The sequence below is a fragment of the Notothenia rossii genome, assembly GCF_949606895.1.
Source record: "Notothenia rossii genome assembly, chromosome: 12".
In the NCBI taxonomy this organism is placed as follows: domain Eukaryota; kingdom Metazoa; phylum Chordata; class Actinopteri; order Perciformes; family Nototheniidae; genus Notothenia; species Notothenia rossii.
The window spans coordinates 22,429,236-22,453,119 of record NC_136911.1 but is presented as its reverse complement, the minus strand read 5'-3'; the positions used below and the strand labels follow the sequence as shown (position 1 = coordinate 22,453,119).

Here is a 23,884-nt window from a genome sequence, read left to right as displayed (position 1 = left end):
ACCATGTATTACATTTTTCATAATAAAAAAAATTCACTCCCAATTTCTATTAAATGTACTGAATGTATGATATTGACAGGAGAACATTTTTGACAGGTCAGAATTTGTGATTATTTAGTCATTTATTTATATATATCTTTTAATAATAAATGTTATGACTTGACAGTAATCTCATTTTCAGTTTTTCCATTCTGATGTATCGCCACTAGAGGGAGCTTCATCCCCAGTTTTAGACTAAACCCAGCTCTCCTTTTCAGTGGCTCTCGTGTTCAGTTGTTGTAAATACACTGAAACATAATTTTAGACGCCTTTGTGTCTCATAAACCTTTTATAGTGTGTGTCTGAAATGATTTAATAATGATCGACACACACGCGCTTTGCTTCATGTACGTGCCTGAGAGACATGGAGATCAAACGATGAAGTGGAATTCTCCTTTGAGCTCCATCAAACCCTCATGCCATGTTTGTCATATACACACACACACACACACACACACACACACACACACACACACACACTCTGGAGTTAATTACAGGGACAGATATAAAGCCCTGCCTTAGCAACGTATGCCTCTGCATGTGAGATACACCTGTGGATCAAAGCTGCCATCCTCTGAGGTGGAATTATTACTCAAAGAAGGGATAAATTAAACTGGTGTCATCTGTCTCTCCAACTCCTCAGACACACACAGACACACACAGACACACACAGACACACACACACACACACACACACACACACACACACACACACACACACACACACACACACACACACACCTGCATAATGCTGTCATCTCACATGCTTTGATGCCTGCAAGTAGGTGTGTTTGACAGGAAGCAAAGGGCTGGGTCGAGGCATGTGGTGACACACCAGCACACGCACTGCATACATTTGGAGGAAAAAGTGGAGCTGGCAGTCAAACGTAGATGTAAGCATGCGGGTGTGTGTCCATGTTTGGGTGTTAAAGTGTGTGTGTGTGTGTGGCTGCTCCATTTGCAGCTGCAGGATTAAGCCTCGATGTGGGTAAACTATGATTTGGCTATCTCTCTTCCTGGAGGAGATAAATCCTAACCATGCTGGTGTGTCAGCCACTCAGTAATTACTCCATCCTGTCACGACTGTCTGAGAATGCAAGCCAGTGGGAACTTGCCCTGTCGCACTTTCATTGACACAAAATCACTCAGCATCTCCTTTTATACGGCTCATCAGATGCAGAGAGATTGAATTAAGAAGTTCTTACATCTGTGGATTTACTTCCTGTTGTTCCAGACTGTACTGATTTATATCAGTATGTAGTGTCTCTACTGGGACATGTCTCCATGCTTTAATGTTCAAAAAGCAGCACCTCTTTTCACCCTCTGTCTGAAACCAGAGCCCAGTCTGCTTTGATTGGTTAACCGCTTAGAGATGCTCTTTAGCCCATCAAGTGCAATGTGTTGGAGCGCTAGCCAATAGAAGCAGTGTTCCATAGTGATGTCACTGTGTTATGGAAGTAAACAAAGGAGTCCTTTGCAGACACTTTAAATGCACAAAAACCTTTAGAACACACTCAAGGAAAGGGAAAACCCAAAATGTATTTCTAGCGTGTCTGTCTGTGTCAAATTGAGTTTGAAGTGTAACATGTTCTTGTGATAGCTGTAAGCATCAGAAAAGGAGAAACATGATTGTCTTGCAATATAAGATCTGTCACTAGATGTCATCACAGCCTCAGAAGCTGCTAGTGAAATGTGCTTAACCTGGAGAATTGTTGAATTTGGCCCTAAAAGTGCTTAACCCTCTGAAGCAGCTTGCAGCACCTGAAGCAGATAAAGGGCACCTGAGGGCACTGGAGAGGAACTGCTGCATCATGCCATCAATCATGTGCAATTATTGTACATTTCCCCGACTTGAATCAACGGTGATTTCCTGCCTGGACATGCCGAGTAAAAGTCAGTGGGATAAATCTGCAGGACTTAAAGCTTTTATCCGTGGCTGTAAGGTGTCTCTTGCGTGCATTTACGACTTAATTGGTGCCGGCTTGTTATGGCCTGGAATGCTTTGATTACAGCCATTTAAGGAGAACAGAGTGGATATCTCTTGACACAGGAAGAGGATGTCATTCATTCCTCTCGTCCTGCAGAAGAGAGGCGGAGCTGACAGCAAACACAAAGAATGGCTGCGGCATCGGACCCCCGCTGTCACACACTCTGCAGCCAGAACACACACACCAGCTACAGGGAATCAGTAGTTTGACTAATATGTAAACGCGCATGTCTGATCAGGTGGACAGGGGCTGCTCTCCCTCCCATTCCCACTCACTGCTCTTCCTGTCTGTGTTTTGGCATCAGAAGGAGCAAAGGAAAAGCAAAGCCTAGGAGGATTTCCTCACTGTTGACTGAGGCTGATCCTCATGGCTCCTGCAGGCTGGAGCTGGGCAGGGCTGCGAGAGGGAGAGAGATGTGAGACGAAACATCATGTTTTAGACAGAGGTGGGAAGCAACTAAGCACATTTACTCAAGTACTCTACCCAAGTACCATTTTGAGGTACTTGAGTATTTCCATTCAGTCTACATTTTAAAGGGAAATAATGTTCAACCACTTTTAACAAAATGCATCTCACAAAATGTAACTGTGGACTAACTGTTGAAGTCTCAAAAGAGTGAAATTATTTAAATATTTGACAAAAAGTCAATCAGAACATGTCAACAGCAGTAAAGTGCTTCTTCACATATCACATATAGACATTCTTCTGCAGAATAACTACTTTGACTTTTGATACTTTAAGAACATTTTGCTGATACTACCTTTGAACTTAAGTAAGGTTTTGAATGCATGACTTTTGGTACTTTGCCTCTAGTGAAGCCTCTGGATACTTCCTCCCGCTCTGGTTTGAGCCTGTCCTTGACAGCCAGACTCCTTGCTGCTCTCCCCCTGCAGAGGCTGTGTGTGAGTGGGTGGTTTTTTGCCGTGCAGTGTGGGAGGTTCGGATCCAGAGCAAATTAAAGACTTCTCTGTGAAAGTCCCAGACTCGGCTACAGTAATGTGTGTGTCTGAGCGAGTGTGTGAAGAGACCCAGCCCTCACATTTTTATTTTTTTCAACCCGTCATTAAAGCTAAGCCACATCTCACACACTGGGAGAGACAGCGAGAGGGAGAGCAGGAATGCATCTCCTCTTTCTCCTCCCTTTTCTTTGAGCTTTGCTGCTTCACTAGCCAAGGAAAACGGGGAGGGCTGATTCCACTCAGAGGTTTTTTAAGACACACTTAGACCCCTCCCCCCGGAGAAAGAGATGAATGGGTAGAGGAATGTGGGAGACAAACGAGGCTCTCGGCAGGAGAGTGGGAATGCTGGAGAGACCATTGTTCCTCCCCCAGCAGATTGTGGAGGGAGTGGATGTAAACATGCAGGAAGAGAGGGATGTGAGAATTCACACCTGAGAGACAGATAGAGCACCTACTCTGATCTCTGCACACACACACACACACACACACACACACACACACACACACACACACACACACACACACACACACACACACACACACACACACACACACACACACCAACACACACATGGGCTTCATTTATACTGGGCCATTTTGTCCCCACCACTTTACATTAGGATCATTTGTTTAAAACTGTTCTAAAAATAGCGTGCTCAAAGAACTGAACACTTTGAGAAAGGTTTACTGTAAGTATTAGTATTGTGAGTATATGTTTATATGCACACACACACACACACACACACACACACACACACACACACACACACACACACACACACACACACACACACACACACACACACACACACACACATTGTATTGTGTATGTGCATGTATAGTTTCCGGGTGGCTCTTGATTCAGGAGTGGTTTCTTTAATCTCAACAAAGTGTCCCCACCACTTTTTCCGAACAAAGTGACGCCCGCGCACGCACACACACACACACACACACACACACACACACACACACACACACACACACACACACACACACACACACACACACACACACATACATACATTTCCTTTAGCCACCATCTCGCCTCCCCCCCCCCGTTCAACAGGATGTCTAAGGTCAGAGGGTCAGGACTGGAAACCACAAAAGACAGTATGCGTCAGTGTAGCCTGGTTCTTGTTGCAAATCCCCCTCATAGCCCCTCTTACACCTCCTACCTTCTCCCTCTCCCCCTCTTCTCCCTGCTCTTTCCATCCCCGCCTCTTCATATAGGAAGGCCTTACGTTTGCTTTTGGGCCCAGATGGCTTTAGCATGCCTCTGGCGGTGGATTAAGACCGCCAGTGTCTCCTTTCCATGTGCGAGTGGTCAGGACAAAGAGCGTCCAACAGGGGGGGAAAGGAGGAAGGAATGCAGGGGGAGAAAAGTCAGTGGAATAAAACCCGCCGCTGATGTTTCACGACGGCATTCCTGGCCGAGCAAACCCTTGTAAAAACCCTCCTGTTCCTCTGTCACTTTATGAATCAAGCCAGCAGTGAACTTTTGACCACACTCTGCTGCATTTATATGTAAATAACGGCTGCAGCGAGCGGTGATCCTTCGTGTAACGACATGACAGCCGCATTGTGTTCAGCCCCCTCACTTAACGCTCATTCCTGAGTTGACTTCTCGTCTGTCTGGCTGTGACTTTGCTTTTTTATCCCAGAGTTCATTGCTTGCGGTTTCTGTAACTCCACAGACTTTAAGTCCTCGAGGAAAGCCTGTGATGTTTGTTTTTCTCTTGGGGGAGACAGTGGGGGGGGCAACATTGCAGAGTATTTTTAGTCTGTCCTAAGTGGGCCGTATTATCCACTTAGCAGCACAAAATGCCTCCAGTGTGACCCCGTCTCCTTCTCTGTGTGCTCCACTTTAACCAGCTCCAGATTCATGTAGACAGAGTCACTGCTTTACACAAAGCCTGTTGAAGTTATTGAGCCCATGATGGTGCTGTTAGGTATGCCACGGTTTGCTCCAGTTGCCATGCTGTCATTGCTCATGCGATGTGTCACTCTGTCTGCCGCTAGAGTCTCGCTCTGTCGGTGAGCAATGCTGTGGGAAATGAGTTCAGTGAAAGCATGCGTGAGATGTGTGGGCGTGTTAGCTTTAGCGCTGTGGCTAAGGCTCAGGTTTATGCCCCACGAAGCTGCTGGAATGTACAGGGACTGAAGGAAACAAACTTATCCTCCGTCCTCCTTCTATTATTCTTTCTTTATCTCTCCCTTCTCCTCTTACATTCAGTGACTCTGCTCCAGTCTCTTTCAACCCCCCCTGCAGGCAGGTCTTTTTTGACAGAAACAAAAGGCTGATGTGTCTCTTCTTGTGGCTGAGGACTAGTCAGAGTAAAGCCCTTTGCCAAGAAGCAACAGAGAACAATGGAAAAGGCCTGGAGGCGTCACAGGGCCGGTCTAATGAGGAAACTGCCATGTTGTAAAAGAGGAGATTAGCCCCCAGGCCTCAGTGCTGCACAGGGGGAACTGTGGGGTTACATAATTATAGCAAATCCTGGATGATTATACCTGACTAATGTTATCTTGCAGTGTTGATCTTGATGATAGGAGTAAGTGTGCTTGGAAATGTAAAAGTACGCTGGCACAAAACACTTCAATTAGTAGAAACACGCGGCGGTTTCAGAAACTTATTCTTCAACTCGACAAAACATGTGTGGCATAAACAGAGAACTGCAAATACAAATCACTGCAAGAAGCTCAAAACACAACGGAGACCAGGGGACAGTAAAAAGTAACGCACACAGCTGGGAGACAAGGGGACACTAAAGAGTGACGCACACGGCTGGGAGACCAGGGGACAGTAAAAAAGTGACGCACACAGCTGTGAGACAAGGGGACAGTAAAAAGTGACGCACACAGCTGGGAGACAAGGGGACAGTAAAAAGTGACACACACAGCTGGGAGACCAGGGGACACTAAAGAGTGACGCACACAGCTGGGAGACCAGGGGACAGTAAAAAGTGACGCACACAGCTGGGAGACCAGGGAAAAGTAAAAAGTGACGCACACAGCTGGGAGAACAGGGGACAGTAAAAAGTGACGCACACAGCTGGGAGACCAGGGGACAGTGAAAAGTGACGCACACAGCTGGGAGACCAGGGGACACTAAAGAGTGACGCACACAGCTGGGAGACCAGGGGACAGTAAAAAGTGACGCACACAGCTGGGAGACCAAGGAACAGTAAAAAGTGACACACACAGCTGGGAGACCAGGGGACACTAAAGAGTGACGCACACAGCTGGGAGACCAGGGGACAGTAAGAAGTGACGGACACAGCTGGGAGACAACGGGACAGTAAAGAGTGACGCACACAGCTGGGAGATCAGGGGACAGTAAAAAGTGACGCACACAGCTGGGAGACAAGGGGACAGTAAAAAGTGACGCACACAGCTGGGAGACAAGGGGACACTAAAGAGTGACGCACACAGCTGGGAGACCAGGGGACAGTAAGAAGTGACGGACACAGCTGGGAGACAACGGGACAGTAAAGAGTGACGCACACAGCTGGGAGATCAGGGGACAGTAAAAAGTGACGCACACAGCTGGGAGACAAGGGGACAGTAAAAAGTAACGCACACAGCTGGGAGACAAGGGGACAGTAAAAAGTGACACACACAGCTGGGAGACCAGGGGACACTAAAGAGTGACGCACACAGCTGGGAGATCAGGGGACAGTAAAAAGTAACGCACACAGCTGGGAGACCAGGGGACACTAAAGAGTGACGCACACAGCTGGGAGACCAGGGGACAGTGAAAAGTGACGCACACAGCTGGGAGACCAGGGGACACTAAAAAGTGACGCACACGGCTGGGTCCGGAGCGCTTGGTGACATTCAGGATTACAAAGCTGGAAAACTGTGATCACATTGTTCAAATAAGCCGATTAAACACTTTAGAGACAGTTGTCCAGGTTTATAATCCTGAACGTCTCCCAATGTTTTGGTCCGTTGTATAAAAAGAATCCGTTACTTATTTCAAGTGTTACTTCCTCCTAACTTCAAAACACTGCACCTTCAAGGTAGCAGGGATCTTGAATAAATGCAAAGTGCTTTTGAAAATGATTTATTTCCCCGCCCCGTTGGTTTTCCCCTCTCAGCGTGTCTCTCCCGGCCTGTCACTGATTGACAGAGCGTCGGGCCATAAAACAGGAATGCAGGTAACCAGGCTGTGTGAGCTTGAAGCTTAGGAAAGTGGGTTAAGTGAAGTGAATCTATTGCCTAACAGCCAGCAGCTGCCTGCCAGATTTAGAGGCGACTGACAGTTGTAAACACACTGTTATCAGGTTCAGGAGACACAGTGCCAGCTTCCCTCTGTTGACACGACTTTGTGATAGTGCTGCTGGAGTAAAGGCATATTCTACAAATGCTCCGCTGATATGCATGCTTATGTGTCTGCAGGATGTTTACAACACTGGGTCCATTTGCACTGAAACTCCCCCGCTCACCAGCACTCACACATGCTATATATACTGCTTCCATGTTCCCTTCACACACGGGCTATTGTGTCTGAGAGAGTTCAGGCATCTGGAGAGCAGAAACCCTCTCTGGTGACCTCTGACCTCTGTGAGAGGCGCAGACTGACATGAGGGTCTCTGTGAGGCGTTCAGGGGCCTCAGACGGCTTTTAAAGAACCATTGTATACGCTGTGTGTGCAGGGCTTGTTGTGTCTCTGCAGTATTAGTCGATTAGCAGTGATAAGTGACGAGACACAAACCTATCTTAGCTTACTTTGCTAAGTGGAGGAATGACATGTACTCAAGTATTGACATATTTACTTAAGTATTTCCATTTGACGCTACTTTATTCTTCTTTTCGCTACATTTCCGAGGCAAATATTGTACTTTTTAACTCTTTTTACACTGTTATCTATAGGGAGGTCCCGATCACCTTTTTTTGCTCCCGATCCGATTCCGATCATTTGATTTTGAGAATTTGCCGATACCGATTTTTCCCGATCCGATCTTTATGCAATGCATAAGGTTATTTTTTTATTTAAATTGGATATTCTATCCAACATGGATATAGCTTCTTTCTTTCACAGCAGCATTGGATCAGTTCAGTTGTGCAGCATTGGATCAAAACTAAATAAAGCTTTCAGTACTCGTTAGCTTACTGCTACAATTAGACACTGCGCCCTGCCCACTCTGTTGCCAGATTTGAGAGAAATAAGCAGGTCTCTGAAAACAAGCCCCAAAGAAGCAACACATACATGATGTTCTGTAATTTGAAACCAAAACTAAGGCCTCAAGATGACTTTAAGACGTGAACATGGTCATTTTTGTTTTGTGACATTGAATACAAAATTTAAAAAAAGTATTTAAAAAAAAAAAAAAAAAAAAGATCACGTGATCGGATCGGGACATCTCTAGTTATCTACTTGCACAACGAGTACTCTAACTTTGAATAACTATATTTTGATTCTAAGACCTTCCAACTCCAGCCTTTTTGTAACTCATTTCTTTACAGTAACTCGTGGGAGCCTGTGTTGACTTCCTCACAATGTGCCTCATATTTCTGCATTGTTGTTGCCCACAGCAGTGTAATGTCACCCTGTGTGAAACTCTCCGTTTATTGTTATCTCCTGACAGCGTCCCGGAAACCCAGTGTCAAGCGTTTGAGACGAGGACAAACTGGTTGGTGGAGTTCAGCTGCACAAAGCCCGGGCTTCAGGGCTTATTGGATATTCATTTACTAAATCTCTCTGGTGTTCATTTGATTTGTAATTTACACTCGCTGTGTTGTGCTGTTGTCCTGTGTTGAGGTGTGTAAACAAACGTCCGGCAGAAGCTGCTCGCTGCTGGAAAAACGCCAAGCTGACTGCATGTTGCTGTGAGTCTCCATGGTGACCCCATTACAGAGGACTCCAGCTGTGTGTGTGTGTGTGTGTGTGTGTGTGTGTGTGTGTGTGTGTGTGTGTGTGTGTGTGTGTGTGTGTGTGTGTGTGTGTGTGTGTGTGTGTGTGTGTGTGTGTGTGTGTGTGTGTGTGTGTGTGTGTGTGTGTGTGTGTGTGTGTGTGTGTGTGTGTGACAGAGATGGTCAAATGGACAGACGGAGCCAGGCAGTAACTCACCCTCCTCCTCCTCCTCCTCCTCCTCCTCCTCCTCAGTCTTATTCATCCTCTCCCCTCCGGCAGACCCTCATCCCAAACACAGTGCAGCTGGGCTCAGCTGTCAATGTTCCCCAAACTGACCCCCCCCCCCCCCCTTTTTTTTCTGGGCCCTTTTGTATTTGTTTGGATGCTGGATTTGCCCTTGGCCCCCGGCGCGAGGCAGCCCGATACTGTACGTTCGCCTCTTTGAAGTATCACACAGATACAGATTACAATGTGCTCGGTAACATGGACATGGTCTCCATCTCGTTTCAAATATTTTATTGAGAAGAAGCATGTATGTATCTGTATTACACGCATGGGGCAGAGCCTGCGAGCTAGTTCAGGCATTCAACTCGAGCACTCATGCTGCATTCATACATAACGCCCCTTGCCACTCTACAAACAACCAACCAGAGTCTCCTTAATATGTCTCTATCTAACCAGCCAGATCTCTCTCTATGCTTTGCTTGCTGCTGCTACCGCTACGTCGCTGCTGCTCGCTGCCCCACCACCACCCCTCAAACTACATGCTGCTTCTAATAAACATGTTAAAGAAACACGTGAGTTGTCTGACTGAAATATAGATGTATTCATCTCACAATGTTCCTGATGAATAATCGTGTGTATGAGGCTCACTGGCAGTGAATGTAGGGGATTACTTTAGTCCTTGTTATTGTTTGTTTGTGTTCTTTGTAGCCCAAAGTGCTTTACAGAAAACACAACAACAATATTAAAATAATATTAAAATAAATACAGACCAATATAAAACATCTTCAGTGATCCTAATGAATGACAAGAAATTAAAATATGTTCAAATAAAACAATTAAAACATGGACAATGATACCAGTGAGAATTCAACCCAATTTAAAAGCAGTATTAAAAAGGTTTTTAATGAGCTTTTAAACGTTTCAAGGGAGATGGCTGTTCTAAGATCCACAATGTGAACGTCCCCTCTGTGGATTCTGATCTGAAACACCTGGGATCCACCCGCTGATCAGCAGCTCTTTAAAGACTTTACCAGCCAGTGTGTTTCTGTTCAGGAGGCAGGAGAATGAATGGAGACGTTGCTTTGTCTCCAGAGCTTCCTTTGATTATGATCGAGCCCAGAGGAGCTGCTATTCACACCGCCATGTCGGCATGGGACTTTTGAAGTGTTAGTCAAAAGGAGGATTTGGCAGAGGGCCAGTGGAGTTTTGTCATTCACAAACTCTTCTCTTTGGGATGACAATGCTCGCAGCAGGCTGCTCCTACCTCTGTGCAGCTCCCCTTCTCCGTGAAGTGAGGAAGTTGTTCTCGGTTCACGGGAGATTTTGAATGACGTCTTTCTCTTTCTGTGATCAAAGCTCGATATTATGGAGTTTCTGTGTTCATCCGCCGCTGCTGCTGCTGGAGAGAGTTTTCCACATTCCTCCTTAAGGGTCTGAAGGATTCCTGCAACACATTCCAAGTGTGTGTGTGTGTGTGTGTGTGTGTGTGTGTGTGTGTGTGTGTGTGTGTGTGTGTGTGTGTGTGTGTGTGTGTGTGTGTGTGTGTGTGTGTGTGTGTGTGTGTGTGTGTGTGTGTGTGTGTGTGTGTGTGTGTGTGTGTGTGTGTGTGTGTGGTCCAGGGCAGTGGAGCTGTGTGATGCAGACAGGGGGATCAAACCATGTTCTTATCATTTCTGTGCAACCTGGAAACGTCTCCTTGTTCCATCAGGAGATTTGTTTTGGTCAGATTCCCCCTCACTAATGTCAAACTGGAAATAACTAGTTCTACCGATTTCCCCTTTTTTCCTGTTTTTGGGCGTTTTCCCGTCCTTTTAGTGTGTTTGTGTGTGCACGTAAATGGTCTGCAAACACTAAAATGTTTGTCTTTTTACACATCCAAGTGTCTTGGTGGACGGAGAGCGTATCAGCGTATCAGTGACAGGAAGCCTGTGGTCTGCCTTGATGTGGAGAGGCTGAAAGTGTGTGTGTGTGTGTGTGTGTGTGTGTGTGTGTGTGTGTGTGTGTGTGTGTGTGTGTGTGTGTGTGTGTGTGTGTGTGTGTGTGTGTGTGTGTGTGTGTGTGTGTGTGTGTGTGTGTGTGTGTGTGTGTGTGTGTGTGTGTGTGTGTGTGTGTGTGTGTGTGGGCATGTTCTGACTCTGAGTGTGTTTACTTAACCTGTCTTGGCGTTCAAACCCCCCCCCCCCCCCCCCCTCTTTCCTCTTTCCTCTGTCATTCTGCGGCGTGTCTGGCTTTCTCAGTGACAGCTAAACCTTCTCCTGTTTCAAACATGGAAACCCTGAATCTTTAACCCTTCTGTTGCCTGATACAAATACACACACACACACACACACACACACACACACACACACACACACACACACATTTGTGGCTTTTAGATGGAATCCTCTCTAAACCTCAGCGCCTGATAGGGGCAGGACCTCGCCCTCTGTATGAATGGATGTGTCTTTCTGTAACCTTTCTGAAGATGTCGATCATATTCCCCCAAACATCTGTGCAGAAGCTGCTCAGATGTTGTGTTTGGCAGTAACTCCTGCATCTACAGTATCCCTGAAAGCATGAGACATTCAGCCGGAGAGGGAGCTACAGTATGTCATCATCTTCTTCTTTTGTCTTGTGGCTCGTTACCACACCATCAAAGGCATCTTAGCAACTGTGATCTCATCTCAACACGAGCATTCATCCCGTCTGACTCTCCAGCTTGTCAAAACTTGACAGAAATCTCACCTAGGATCAGAGGGAGATGACTCTGACACACGGAGAGGATGAAATCAGCGCCTCCTCAGTGTGTTGGAGCCTCTCTGTAGCTGTCAGTGAAGTGGCAGGACACAAAGGAAACACCATCAAGCTCTAATAGTTTTAGACATGGCTGTTTATGCTGCACACACAGAGCAGACATCCAGCCACGGGAGGATGTTTATTTTCTACCGTAGGGATTAATAGGGATCCCTGTGTCCTGGTTTAGCTGCAGAGAGAGGGAGGGAGAGGGAGAGAGAGAGGGAGAGGGAGACCTGGCTTAGGTGATGGCAGCGGGACAGGAAAGAGATTCCAAGACATAATTAAGTTAGGATGTTTCTTTCTTTAGACAGGCTGTGTTTTTTGTCTGCTGGTATTTTCCAACAGAGGCTTGTGAGTCAGTACATTTAAAGAGGATGTATTAAGTTCATGTTCAGGTGTATATCAGTATGTAGTGTCTCTACTTTAAAGAGTCCTCTCCTGCTGATGTTCAGGTGTATATCAGTATGTAGTGTCTCTACTTTAAAGAGTCCTCTCCTGCTGATGTTCAGGTGTATATCAGTATGTAGTGTCTCTACTTTAAAGAGTCCTCTCCTGCTGATGTTCAGGTGTATATCAGTATGTAGTGTCTCTACTTTAAAGAGTCCTCTCCTGCTGGTGTTCAGGTGTATATCAGTATGTAGTGTCTCTACTTTAAAGAGTCCTCTCCTGCTGATGTTCAGGTGTATATCAGTATGTAGTGTCTCTACTTTAAAGAGTCCTCTCCTGCTGATGTTCAGGTGTATATCAGTATGTAGTGTCTCTACTTTAAAGAGTCCTCTCCTGCTGATGTTCAGGTGTATATCAGTATGTAGTGTCTCTACTTTAAAGAGTTCTCTCCTGCTAATGTTCAGGTGTATATCAGTATGTAGTGTCTCTACTTTAAAGAGTCCTCTCCTGCTGATGTTCAGGTGTATATCAGTATGTAGTGTTTCTACTTTAAAGAGTCCCCTCCTGCTGATGATCAGGTGTATATCAGTATGTAGTGTCTCTACTTTAAAGAGTCCTCTCCTGCTGATGTTCAGGTGTATATCAGTATGTAGTGTCTCTACTTTAAAGAGTTCTCTCCTGCTAATGTTCAGGTGTATATCGGTATGTAGTGTCTCTACTTTAAAGAGTCCTCTCCTGCTGATGTTCAGGTGTATATCAGTATGTAGTGTCTCTACTTTAAAGAGTCCTCTCCTGCTGATGTTCAGGTGTATATCAGTATGTAGTGTCTCTACTTTAAAGAGTCCCCTCCTGCTGATGTTCAGGTGTATATCAGTATGTAGTGTCTCTACTTTAAAGAGTCCCCTCCTGCTGATGTTCAGGTGTATATCAGTATGTAGTGTCTCTACTTTAAAGAGTCCTCTCCTGCTGATCTTCAGGTGTATATCAGCATGTAGTGTCTCTCTGAAACCAGAGCCCAGTCTGTTCTGATTGGTTAGCTGGTTAGCTCTGTTGTGATTGGTCAACCAGCTTAGAGATGTCCCGCCCCTTAGCCTATCACGTACAATGTGTTGGAGCGCTAGCCAATAGGAGAGCGAGTGTTACATAGTGATTAATAGTACACATGAATAGTGCGTGCAGACAACAGCAGGGTTTAAACTGGACACCATCATATTATTTTTGATGCGTACAGTCAGTACGCACAGAGATTAATCTTCTAGATCAGTGGGTCAAGTGGCTGACGAACTAATCCTATTACCAGACGAGGCTCAGATTTGTTAAAGTTGCCCCTAATCTACTGTCCGTTCTGACTCCAGGGAGCTAAGACCTCTGGGAAAACTGTCAGAGTGTCAGCCGGCAGCAAAGTATTTTTCCTCTCAGACAGGGGTTCACTTGTAATTGAAATGTTTTTAATTGTTGTTTCCCATTAATGTATGCATCCATCCTTTCATCCCTGATATTTTTACCATTTCTATCGTAGTTCTGGTTATTGCAGGTTCTCCATCTGATGTAGGAGTAGAACAAATCTGGACTGGCTTTTCACACATAACAAAATACTGTCTCTATAAAAACAAGGCCTGAAATATTTTTTCTGCAATTTAAAAACGGCCTTTTCATAAAACCACACACACACCTTTCATATTCACATTTTACAGGTGATTAGTTGATGTTTTTACGATATAGGCTGTTCTTAAAGTTTGCCTACATTATTGATTTGTGTATATTATGTTATTATTATATTTTTTAATTACTTTTGTTTTATACCAAATTGTGATTTTGAACACTATTCAGGAGGATGCTCCAAATAAGCCCAATGCAGCCTCTTTCTGCAATGTTTACCTTTTTGGTTTTCTGTTATATTTGCGTGCTTTTAAAACTGTGCAAACCAATAAAACACACTCTCTCTCTCTCTCTCTCGCTCTCTCTCTCGCTCACTCTCTCTCTCTCGCTCTCTCGCTCTCTCGCTCTCGCTCTCTCTCTTTCTCCCTCTCTCGCTTTCTCTCTCGCTCACTCTCTCTCGCTCTCTCTCGCTCGCTCTCTCTCGCTCTCTCTCTCTCTTGCTCTCTCTCTCTCGCTCTCTCTCGCTCTCTCTCTCTCGCTCTCTCTCTCTCTCGCTCTCTCTCTCTCGCTCTCTCTCTCTCTCGCTCTCTCTCTCTCTCGCTCTCTCTCGCTCTCTCTCTCTCGCTCTCTCTCTCTCTCTCGCTTTCTCTCGCTCTCTCAATTCAATTCAATTCAATTCAATTCAATTCAAAGGGGCTTTATTGGCATGAAAGTTAAATTAAACAATGTTGCCAAAGCATCACAATACAAAATAATTAACAACATTAACATACATTTCAAATGTTTACATATTATTGATTTATTATCTCTCTCTCTCTCGCTCTCTCTCTCTCTCTCTCTCTCTCGCGCTCTCTGTTTCCTCCCTATAGTGTCATCATGCATCACCACCTACAAGAAGACGCCCCCCCCGGTGCCCCCCCGCACCACCCCGTCCAAACCCTTCATCTCCATCACGGCTCAGAGCAGCACCGAGTCGGCCCAGGACGCCTACATGGACTCTGGCCCCCGCTCGGGCATCAGCTCCCAGCCGGGCCTCTCCAACTCCACGGAGAGCATCGACTCCATGAAGGCGCTGACGGCGGCCATCGAGGCGGCCAACGCTCAGGTGCACGGCCCCGCCAGCCAGCACGTCTCCAACAGCACCATCACATCAACATCCACATCCACGTCCACCGGAGACAGCAAGGCGCAGAGGGAGGCGCTCCGCAAGTGCCTCTCCATTGGGATCCAGGTTCGTGCACCAGGCGGGGTTTTAATTACTTTATTAAGGAGTGCAGATTTAACAGACAATACAACAGCATTTGTTACATATAAGAAAACAAAGAGAATCCCCCCACCCTCACAATAACTGGACAGTTGGTCACAGCATTGCATCGCTTACACATCCTGATACATTTCACATGATAAAGATCTAAAATAATAATAATAATTAATTAAAAACATGAAAAATTAAGATAGAAATACAAAATAAATTTAAAAAAAAGAATAACTAGAGGGGGGACGTATAAACTCAGTCAGGGGGGAGGACTTTCAATGAATTAATATATGATATAAATGGCTGCCATTTCTCATAAAACGTCTCTGGGTTTCAGGCGGGGTTTCTGCTCTGAAATATAACTAGTTTAAACTTAAAGGGGACCTATCATGCAAAATGCACTTTTGTACGTCTTTTATACGTGTCAGAAAACACAACCCTCTCTCTTTCCCTCCATACCCAAATCTCTAAAAAAAAAAGGGGCTGGAACGGATCTGATACAGACTGATCCAGATTTGAATTATTTTCTACGTCACAAAAGGGCTGCTCCGCTTAGTGGTCAACTCTCCACCTCTCAGGGGAATGAGAGGTTGGGCCACGGCCGGCCATTGCCGCTCGAAAGCGCTGGAGACGCTGTAGTACATATGCCAGGCCTGTAGGTGGCGCTGTAGTCTGCCACAAAAGCAGCGAAGAAGACGGGGATCTGCTCTGAAATATAACTAGTTTAAACTTAAGATAGTTCTGACAGTTTCTCCCCCTCCTCCTCTCAGGTGGACCCGGAGGAAGAAGAAGAGCCAACGGAGGAACCGTCGAAGTTCCAGTCGATAGGAATCCAGGTGGAGGATGAGCGATGGTGAGTAGAGAGGAAGAGGAGGAAGGGTTTCAAAGTGAAACTAGGGAGGGAGGGAGGACGCGGAGATCTGGGTTTCACTCGTCTCTAGAAGAGACATGAGGAAGAGGGGACACGTGTTGATGTAGAAGAGACATGGAGAAGAGGGGACACATGTTGATGTAGAAGAGACATGGAGAAGAGGGGACACATGTTGATGTAGAAGAGACATGAAGAAGAGGGGACACATGTTGATGTAGAAGAGACATGGAGAAGAGGGGACACATGTTGATGTAGAAGAGACATGGAGAAGAGGGGACACATGTTGATGTAGAAGAGACATGAAGAAGAGGGGACACATGTTGATGTAGAAGAGACATGGAGAAGAGGGGACACATGTTGATGTAGAAGAGACATGGAGAAGAGGGGACACATGTTGATGTAGAAGAGACATGGAGAAGAGGGGAAACATGTTGATGTAGAAGAGACATGGAGAAGAGGGGACACATGTTGATGTAGAAGAGACATGGAGAAGAGGGGACACATGTTGATGTAGAAGAGACATGAAGAAGAGGGGACACATGTTGATGTAGAAGAGACATGGAGAAGAGGGGACACATGTTGATGTAGAAGAGACATGGAGAAGAGGGGACACATGTTGATGTAGAAGAGACATGGAGAAGAGGGGAAAGATGTTGATGTAGAAGAGACATGGAGAAGAGGGGACACATGTTGATGTAGAAGAGACATGGAGAAGAGGGGACACATGTTGATGTAGAAGAGACATGAAGAAGAGGGGACACATGTTGATGTAGAAGAGACATGAAGAAGAGGGGACACATGTTGATGTAGAAGAGACATGAAGAAGAGGGGACACATGTTGATGTAGAAGAGACATGAAGAAGAGGGGACACATGTTGATGTAGAAGAGACATGAAGAAGAAGGGACACATGTTGATGGAGAAGAGGGGACACATGTTGATGTAGAAGAGACATGGAGAAGAGGGGACACATGTTGATGTAGAAGAGACATGGAGAAGTGGATTTTGCTGGTTTTGGACAATTCAACCACAACCATGGACTTTTGGAGACAGGGAGGTGTGGAGTGTGTAGTGTGTAGTGTGTAGTGTGTAGTGTGTAGTGTGTAGCGTGTAGTGTGTACTGTGTGTAGTGTGTAGTGTGTGTAGTGTGTAGTGTGTAGTGTGTACTGTGTGTAGTGTGTAGTGTGTGTGTGTAGTGTGTGTAGTGTATAGTGTGTAGTGTGTAGTGTGTATCGTGTAGCGTGTAGTGTGTAGTGTGTAGTGTGTGTAGTGTGTAGTGTGTAGCGTGTAGTGTGTACTGTGTACTGTGTACTGTGTGTAGTGTGTGGTGTGTAGTGTGTGTAGTGTGTGTAGTGTGTAGTGTGTAGTGTGTACTGTGTGTAGTGTGTAGTGTGTGTGTGTAGTGTGTGTAGTGTATAGTGTGTAGTGTGTAGTGTGTATCGTGTAGCGTGTAGTGTGTAGTGTGTAGCGTGTAGTGTGTAGTGTGTAGCGAGTAGCGTGTAGTGTGTAGCGTGTAGTGTGTAGTGTGTAGCGTGTAGTGTGTAGCGTGTAGTGTGTAGTGTGTAGTGTGTAGTGTGTAGCGAGTAGTGTGTAGTGTGTAGTGTGTAGTAAACTGGCTTCCCTGTAGCAGCTTGGCCCACTTCATGGTAGTTTTGGCGTCAGAGCCCCCCCAAAAAGGGGCCCCAAGTGACAGCTGGGCCCAGAGGATGTGGTGCTGGGTTTTGGGAAGGGGGGGGGGGGTTTGGGGTGAGTTGACAGCCATCTGTTGATGCAGTCATTGTGATTCAGGCTGTTTGTGTGTGGGAGAGAAAAGGGAGGGAGTTTTATAGAGTTTGTTTAGCTCTGCTGTGCTGTCAGATACTCTCCCTCTCTCCCTCTCTCTCTCTCTCTCTCTCTCCCTCTCCCTCTCTCTCTCTCTCTCTCTCTCTCTCTCTCTCTCTCTCTCCCTCTCCCTCTCTCTCTCTCTCTCCCTCTCTCTCTCTCCCTCTATTTCTCTCTCCCTCTCTCTCTCTCTCTCTCTGCAGTCAGAAGTACTCAGATCTTGTTCTTGAGTAAAAGTAGAAGTACTCAGATCTTGTTCTTGAGTAAAAGTAGAAGTACTCAGATCTTGTACTTGAGTAAAAGTAGAAGTACTCAGATCTTTGGCTTGAGTAAAAGTAGAAGTACTCAGATCTTGTACTAGAGTAAAAGTAGAAGTACTCAGATCTTGTACTTGAGTAAAAGTAGAAGTACTCAGATCTTGTACTTGAGTAAAAGTAGAAGTACTCAGATCTTGTACTTGAGTAAAAGTAGAAGTACTCTGATCTTGTACTTGAGTAAAAGTAGAAGTACTCAGATCTTGTACTTGAGTAAAAGTAGAAGTACTCAGATCTTGTACTTGAGTAAAAGTAGAAGTACTCAGATCTCGTACTTGAGTAAAAGTAGAAGTACCAGAGTGTAGGAATACTCTGTTACAGTAAAAGTCCTGCATTCAAAATGTTCCTCAAGTGAAAGTAGAAAAGTGTTCTCATCAAAATATAGTGAAAGTAGAGACAGTAAAAGTAGTCGTTGTGCAGATTGGTCCATTTCAGAATAATATATATGATATGTTTTATAATGACTGATCATGAAAGTGTTCTCAAAGCTGGTAAAGGTGCAGCTAGTTTGAATGACTTTGTATACTGCAGGGTAGCTGGTGGATTTACTCCAGGTGGAACTAAAGTCTGATTCAACACTTGATTAGATTTCACATCATTCATCCACATCTGAGAAGTAACTAAATGTATTAAATGCATGTAGTGGAGCCTCTGCTGAGACTCTCGGGCATTTCTGGTTTCTCTCTTTGTCCTCTTTGGTTTTCCTCGGTGAAAACACTGCCCTTCTGTTCTCCGAGGACACACTTAGCCGCCGTGCTGCTGCTCCTGCTGCTTCTGCTGCTTCTGCTGGTTTTCCCGCTGCAGCCGAGGCATGCTACGGGAATTCAGAGAGACATCACCTTTAATCAAAGGTCACAGTGAGGGCTGAGTCCAAAACACACTCACACTGTGTCAGGGAATGTGAGGGGCTTTCTGAAAGGGGGCGGTCTCAGCTGACTGACCAAGCTCTGAGTTCCCCCGAGCCGCCAAGTCAAATATTAACTCCCGCAGACACCTTAGATCCTGCAGAGGCTCCATGCTGTGCAGCCGGAGCGTTCCCTGGTTAATGTTTGGCAGTCGGGGGGAGTTGTTGGTGCATCTTTGCTTGTTGGCATGCATACGAGTGTGTGTTGTACCATGCATGAGTGTGTGTGTGTGTGTACTTGGGAGGTCTACATTAGATTCCCAGACAGTGAGAGTGCCAAGCTCCAGAATTGTGTGTGTGTGTGTGTGTGTGTGTGTGTGTGTGTGTGTGTGTGTGTGTGTGTGTGTGTGTGTGTGTGTGTGTGTGTGTGTGTGTGTGTGTGTGTGTGTGTGTGTGTGTGTGTGTGTGTGTGTGTGTGTGTGTGTGTGTGTGTGTGTGTGTGTGTGTGTGTGTGTGTGTGTGTGTGTGTGTGTGTGTGTGTGTGTGTGTGTGTGTATGCAGGTCATAACCTCACCTCGCTGTTTGAACTATGAGTAACTGAGAGGGAGTGGAAATAAGAGGAGAACACAACAACATGCTTGTCTTTACACAGATTTGTGATTAGTTGGGAGATTAAAACTAATTTAATGCCAACTTTTAAAGACTTTACAAAGATCTAGTCTAGTAAAATCTTTTTAAAAAACGGATATGGAAGCAAAAAATATACTGTGAGTTTAAAATTTGGTGGAATTTAATGGCTTGATTTCACTTTTTGGGTCTTACAGGTTTATTTGATGGTGGTCAGCAGATGGGTTTGCAGACACAGAGGGAAGTGGGGCATTGCTCATCATCTTAGCCACTAAACCATATTCCCGGCCATCTTGAAAAGTAAATGACAGCTCAGACCTCCCTGTCTTTTCATTTGTGTCCCGCCCTACTGAGGGTTTGTCATTACCGGGAAAAGACAAACAAACAAGAGTCCTCAGCAAACTTTAAATGTCACAGTAATAGACAGACACTGTCCTCCAACTATCACTGGACCACCTTTCATATCTAAATGAGACGCCAGGCTGCTTATGGACGCATCAGGATGTCCTTGTGTTTTTAATTTGAGACATTTTCGGTGCAAAAAATAGGAACATTTATTTTGTAGAAACCTCTTTGATTTACAACTTTCCGTCACACACCCCTCTGAATATTTCCCTGATGACACAACCTCTTTTAAAATCTGCACAGCTATCCACCATTTCATTGACTGTATTATTTCACAATTTCCTTGTAATTAGTATATTTTTATGTTCAATTCTTTCTTTTTAGAATATTTTTTTGTATTAAAAGTTGTATTTTTGTTCCTTTTCTTACAACGTATTGCCTCAAAGCTGTTGTAGTTCTCTCTTGCTGTTCCACTAAAGCAATAAACCTGCTTCTGATTAGCAGTCTCTCCTGGATAGTAGTGGTTTCTCTCTAACCACACCTCCTCGTTCTCCTCGTGTTGATATGTCTCGTCTCTGTCTGCTTTGTTTGGCCTGGCCCCTGCAGGAAGTTGTTAGCCGGCTGATAGAGAGGCAGGCTGAGGTCATTAGAACTGAACACCTGCACGGAGGAGTTACTCTTTAACTGTTCTTCACACACACTCACGTAAAGCACACACACACACACACACACACACACTCGCACCGTGTTTGATCTAGCCACTCCCTTTGCGGTCTGCTTTTCTGTTCAGGGAAGATGAATGAGAAACGGGGAGTTAGAGATGAATGGCTGTAGCTTGGAGGAGGAGTGTTTGCTGGAGACGTGATCAGATGTGTGTGTCGCGCTTCAGGCAGGTGTGTGTGTGTGTGTGTGTGTGTGTGTGTGTGTGTGTGTGTGTGTGTGTGTGTGTGTGTGTGTGTGTGTGTGTGTGTGTGTGTGTGTGTGTGTGTGTGTGTGTGTGTGTGTGTGTGTGTGTGTGTGTGTGTGTGTGTGTGTGTGTGTGTGTGTGTGTGTGTGTGTGTGTGTGTGTGTGTGTGTGTAGTGTCTCTACTGGGACACGTCTCCATGTTTTAATGTTCAAAAAGCTCTCTATTGTTCTCATACTGTCTGTGCTGCAGCACCTCTTTTCCCCCTCTGTCTGAAACCAGAGCCCAGTCTGCTCTGATTGGTTAGCTGGTCGGCTCTGTTGTGATTGGTCAACCAGCTTAGAGATGTCCCGCCCCTTAGCCTATCACGTACAATGTGTTGAAACGCTAGCCAATAGAAGTGTGAGTGACACATAGTGAAGTCAATATGTTCCAGAATAAAGGGTTCCTTTGCAGACCACACAAACCTACAGGGAAGGGAAACCCCCAAAGCATCATATCGCGTCTTTAAAGTGTGCCATGAGGACAGGGATTAGTGTGCTCTTTCTCTTGTATCACTTTGTTATAAATGCTGATCTGACTGTATCTCTTTGTATGAGTTAATAAAATATGAACCACTCTGAGTTGTGATCTTGCAGCGATCAGACTGCTGGCAAGTTGTTTCATTTTCCTCTGGCTTCCCATTCATTACTGGGATGGAGAGCTGCTCCACAGCCAAATGTGTTTGTGTATGTTTAGATGTAATCTTTGCACGTGTGTGTGTGTGTGTGTGTGTGTGTGTGTGTGTGTGTGTGTGTGTGTGTGTGTGTGTGTGTGTGTGTGTGTGTGTGTGTGTGTGTGTGTGTGTGTGTGTGTGTGTGTGTGTGTGTGTGTGTGTGTGTGTGTGTGTGTGTGTGTGTGTGTGTGTGTGTGTGTGTGTGTGTGTGCGCGCTGTGGCACATAGTGCAGAGGGACTTGGCAACGTCAAGCGGCACAGAGCCTCTGAGCCAAATACGACACGACACACCCAGCTGTACTCAGGGGTTGTGTGTGTGTGTGTGTGTGTGTGTGTGTGTGTGTGTGTGTGTGTGTGTGTGTGTGTGTGTGTGTGTGTGTGTGTGTGTGTGTGTGTGTGTGTGTGTGTGTGTGTGCGTGTGTGTGTGTGTGTGAGTGACAGGCGGCTGCACACTCTGTTGCTTCTGAATGAGCCAGGTGACAAAACATAAACACACACAAAAGCCGTTCCACACTACAAGAGCTGTTCACCGCTATCAGAGATGAGATTGCTGTGATAATTTAAAATGTTCTCACACTGGGATCACTTCCAAGAACTGTGTTTATCACGATGTTATCCTATTAACTACTAGTTGTGGAAAGTAACTAAGTATATTTACTCAAGTACTTCACTTAAATACAATTTGAAGGTACTTAAAAGAGAGGGAAAACTCTGAAAAGCATAACTGGGCCTCTTTTAAATCTTCTCTGTTTCCTCCCTAGTTACCGCAGGATGACCCGCTCTAACAGCGTCACCACGGCGGTTCAGGCGGACCTCGACGCCCCCTCGGACCCCCCGGAGCTCCCATCACCCCGACACTGTGCCACCATGCCTCGAGAACACTCCCGAGACACCAACTCCTCTTCCTCCACCGTCAGCATCCAGGGCTCGGGGAACCACTACCACGCCTGCGCCGCCGACGACTACGGAGAGGTGGGCTTCGACCCGTCCATCCTGCCGCCGCCAGACCCCTGGATGGACAGCGTGGACCCGGGGGACGGGGCGGAAACTTTGGCGGGAACTTGTGAGAACGTGGGGAGGTCCGTGTGTCCTCGTGACGGACGATGGTTCCTGAAGCTGCTGCAGGCCGAGGTGGAGCGGATGGAGGGGTGGTGTCGACAGATGGAGCTGGACGAGAGGGAGAACGAGCTGCCGGACGAGAGTGAGTCCAGTCAGGGAGGAGGAGAGAATCCAGAGTTTAGTCAAAGTCACCTTTATTTTTATTTATTCTACTAATACCAAACAAAAACAAAAACGTATAATTCATACACACAAATGAACAGAATTAGTAGAAGCGGGAGGGCTGAAGCATAGCTTATGGGGAGTAGCCCTCCCATACATCATCATTAGCATCAATATAATAATAATGGCATTTATTTCATCGTATAGAAATTAAGGAATACAAAGAAACAAAGAAAACCAATGAAAACTGAAAAAAAACTAATAAAAATTAGGGCAAGAAAAAAGTGAATACATATATAAGCAATACTGGGAATATCCAATACCTGTTAGCTGGAGTAATCTGCAAATATAATTGTTTTTACTTTAGTTTTGAATTGTTGATGACTTGAAGACAATTCCAGGTTCTAACTCCGATTATGGTCACCTTCATTGTCAATCTTTCAGTTTGTAGTGTGTGTGCAGACAGAGAGATCGAAATGCCGGGTCCCACAATCCCACAGACACAATATATACAACATAACAGTCACTTCAATATCTTTGGGAAATGTACATTAGTGCAAGATTGTCGATTTAAGTAGGTGTATATGACTTTATTTATCCCGAAGGAAATTGTTGTTCCAGAGTTACAGAAAAACAATAATGAAACTGAACACCATTATTAGGTCAGCTTGTCCTCCTCTCCTCTGGCTTTGAGGGTTCTGGTATTGGACCACAATAGCTGCTTGTTCTCTCTCAGGCTCTCTGGCCTCCACAGACATACCGTGCACATTATCAATAACCACATCTGTCCTTTTGACACACTGGGTAATGAACCCTCACACTCACACACTGAAGGGGTTTCTCTCTGTGCTCGCTACTTGATCTTGACACACACATACACACACGTCTGTTCACACACATCTAAATATGTTTCAAGACGGAGCAAACAGGCCTCAGGCAGACTGTACTCCTACCTGTCCTCACTGCGACTCACACACAGAGTCATTGCGTATGCAGCTAGTGTACTGTTATGGTTACGGGCAAGATTATTCTCTCTCAGGACGAGCTGAGCAGGGAGGCTGTCTCAAGGTTATGTTTTCCTACATCCCACGCTTTCATGTGCACACACACACACACACACACACACACACACACACAC

At 45.5% G+C, this 23,884-nt stretch overlaps 1 protein-coding gene across 3 annotated transcripts in view; it reads left to right on the top strand.

Moving 5' to 3' along the window:
* The window catches only part of dlgap1b (discs, large homolog-associated protein 1b), a 56,681-nt gene that overhangs the window by 26,367 nt on the left and 6,430 nt on the right, over window positions 1–23,884 (top strand). For all 3 annotated transcript variants that reach the window (XM_079661445.1, XM_079661444.1, XM_079661446.1), the window contains exons 5-7: window positions 14,699–15,060; window positions 15,855–15,937; window positions 22,287–22,726. In XM_079661445.1, coding sequence (XP_079517571.1) covers window positions 14,699–15,060; window positions 15,855–15,937; window positions 22,287–22,726 — 885 coding nt within the window. The remainder of the gene's footprint in view (window positions 1–14,698; window positions 15,061–15,854; window positions 15,938–22,286; window positions 22,727–23,884) is intronic.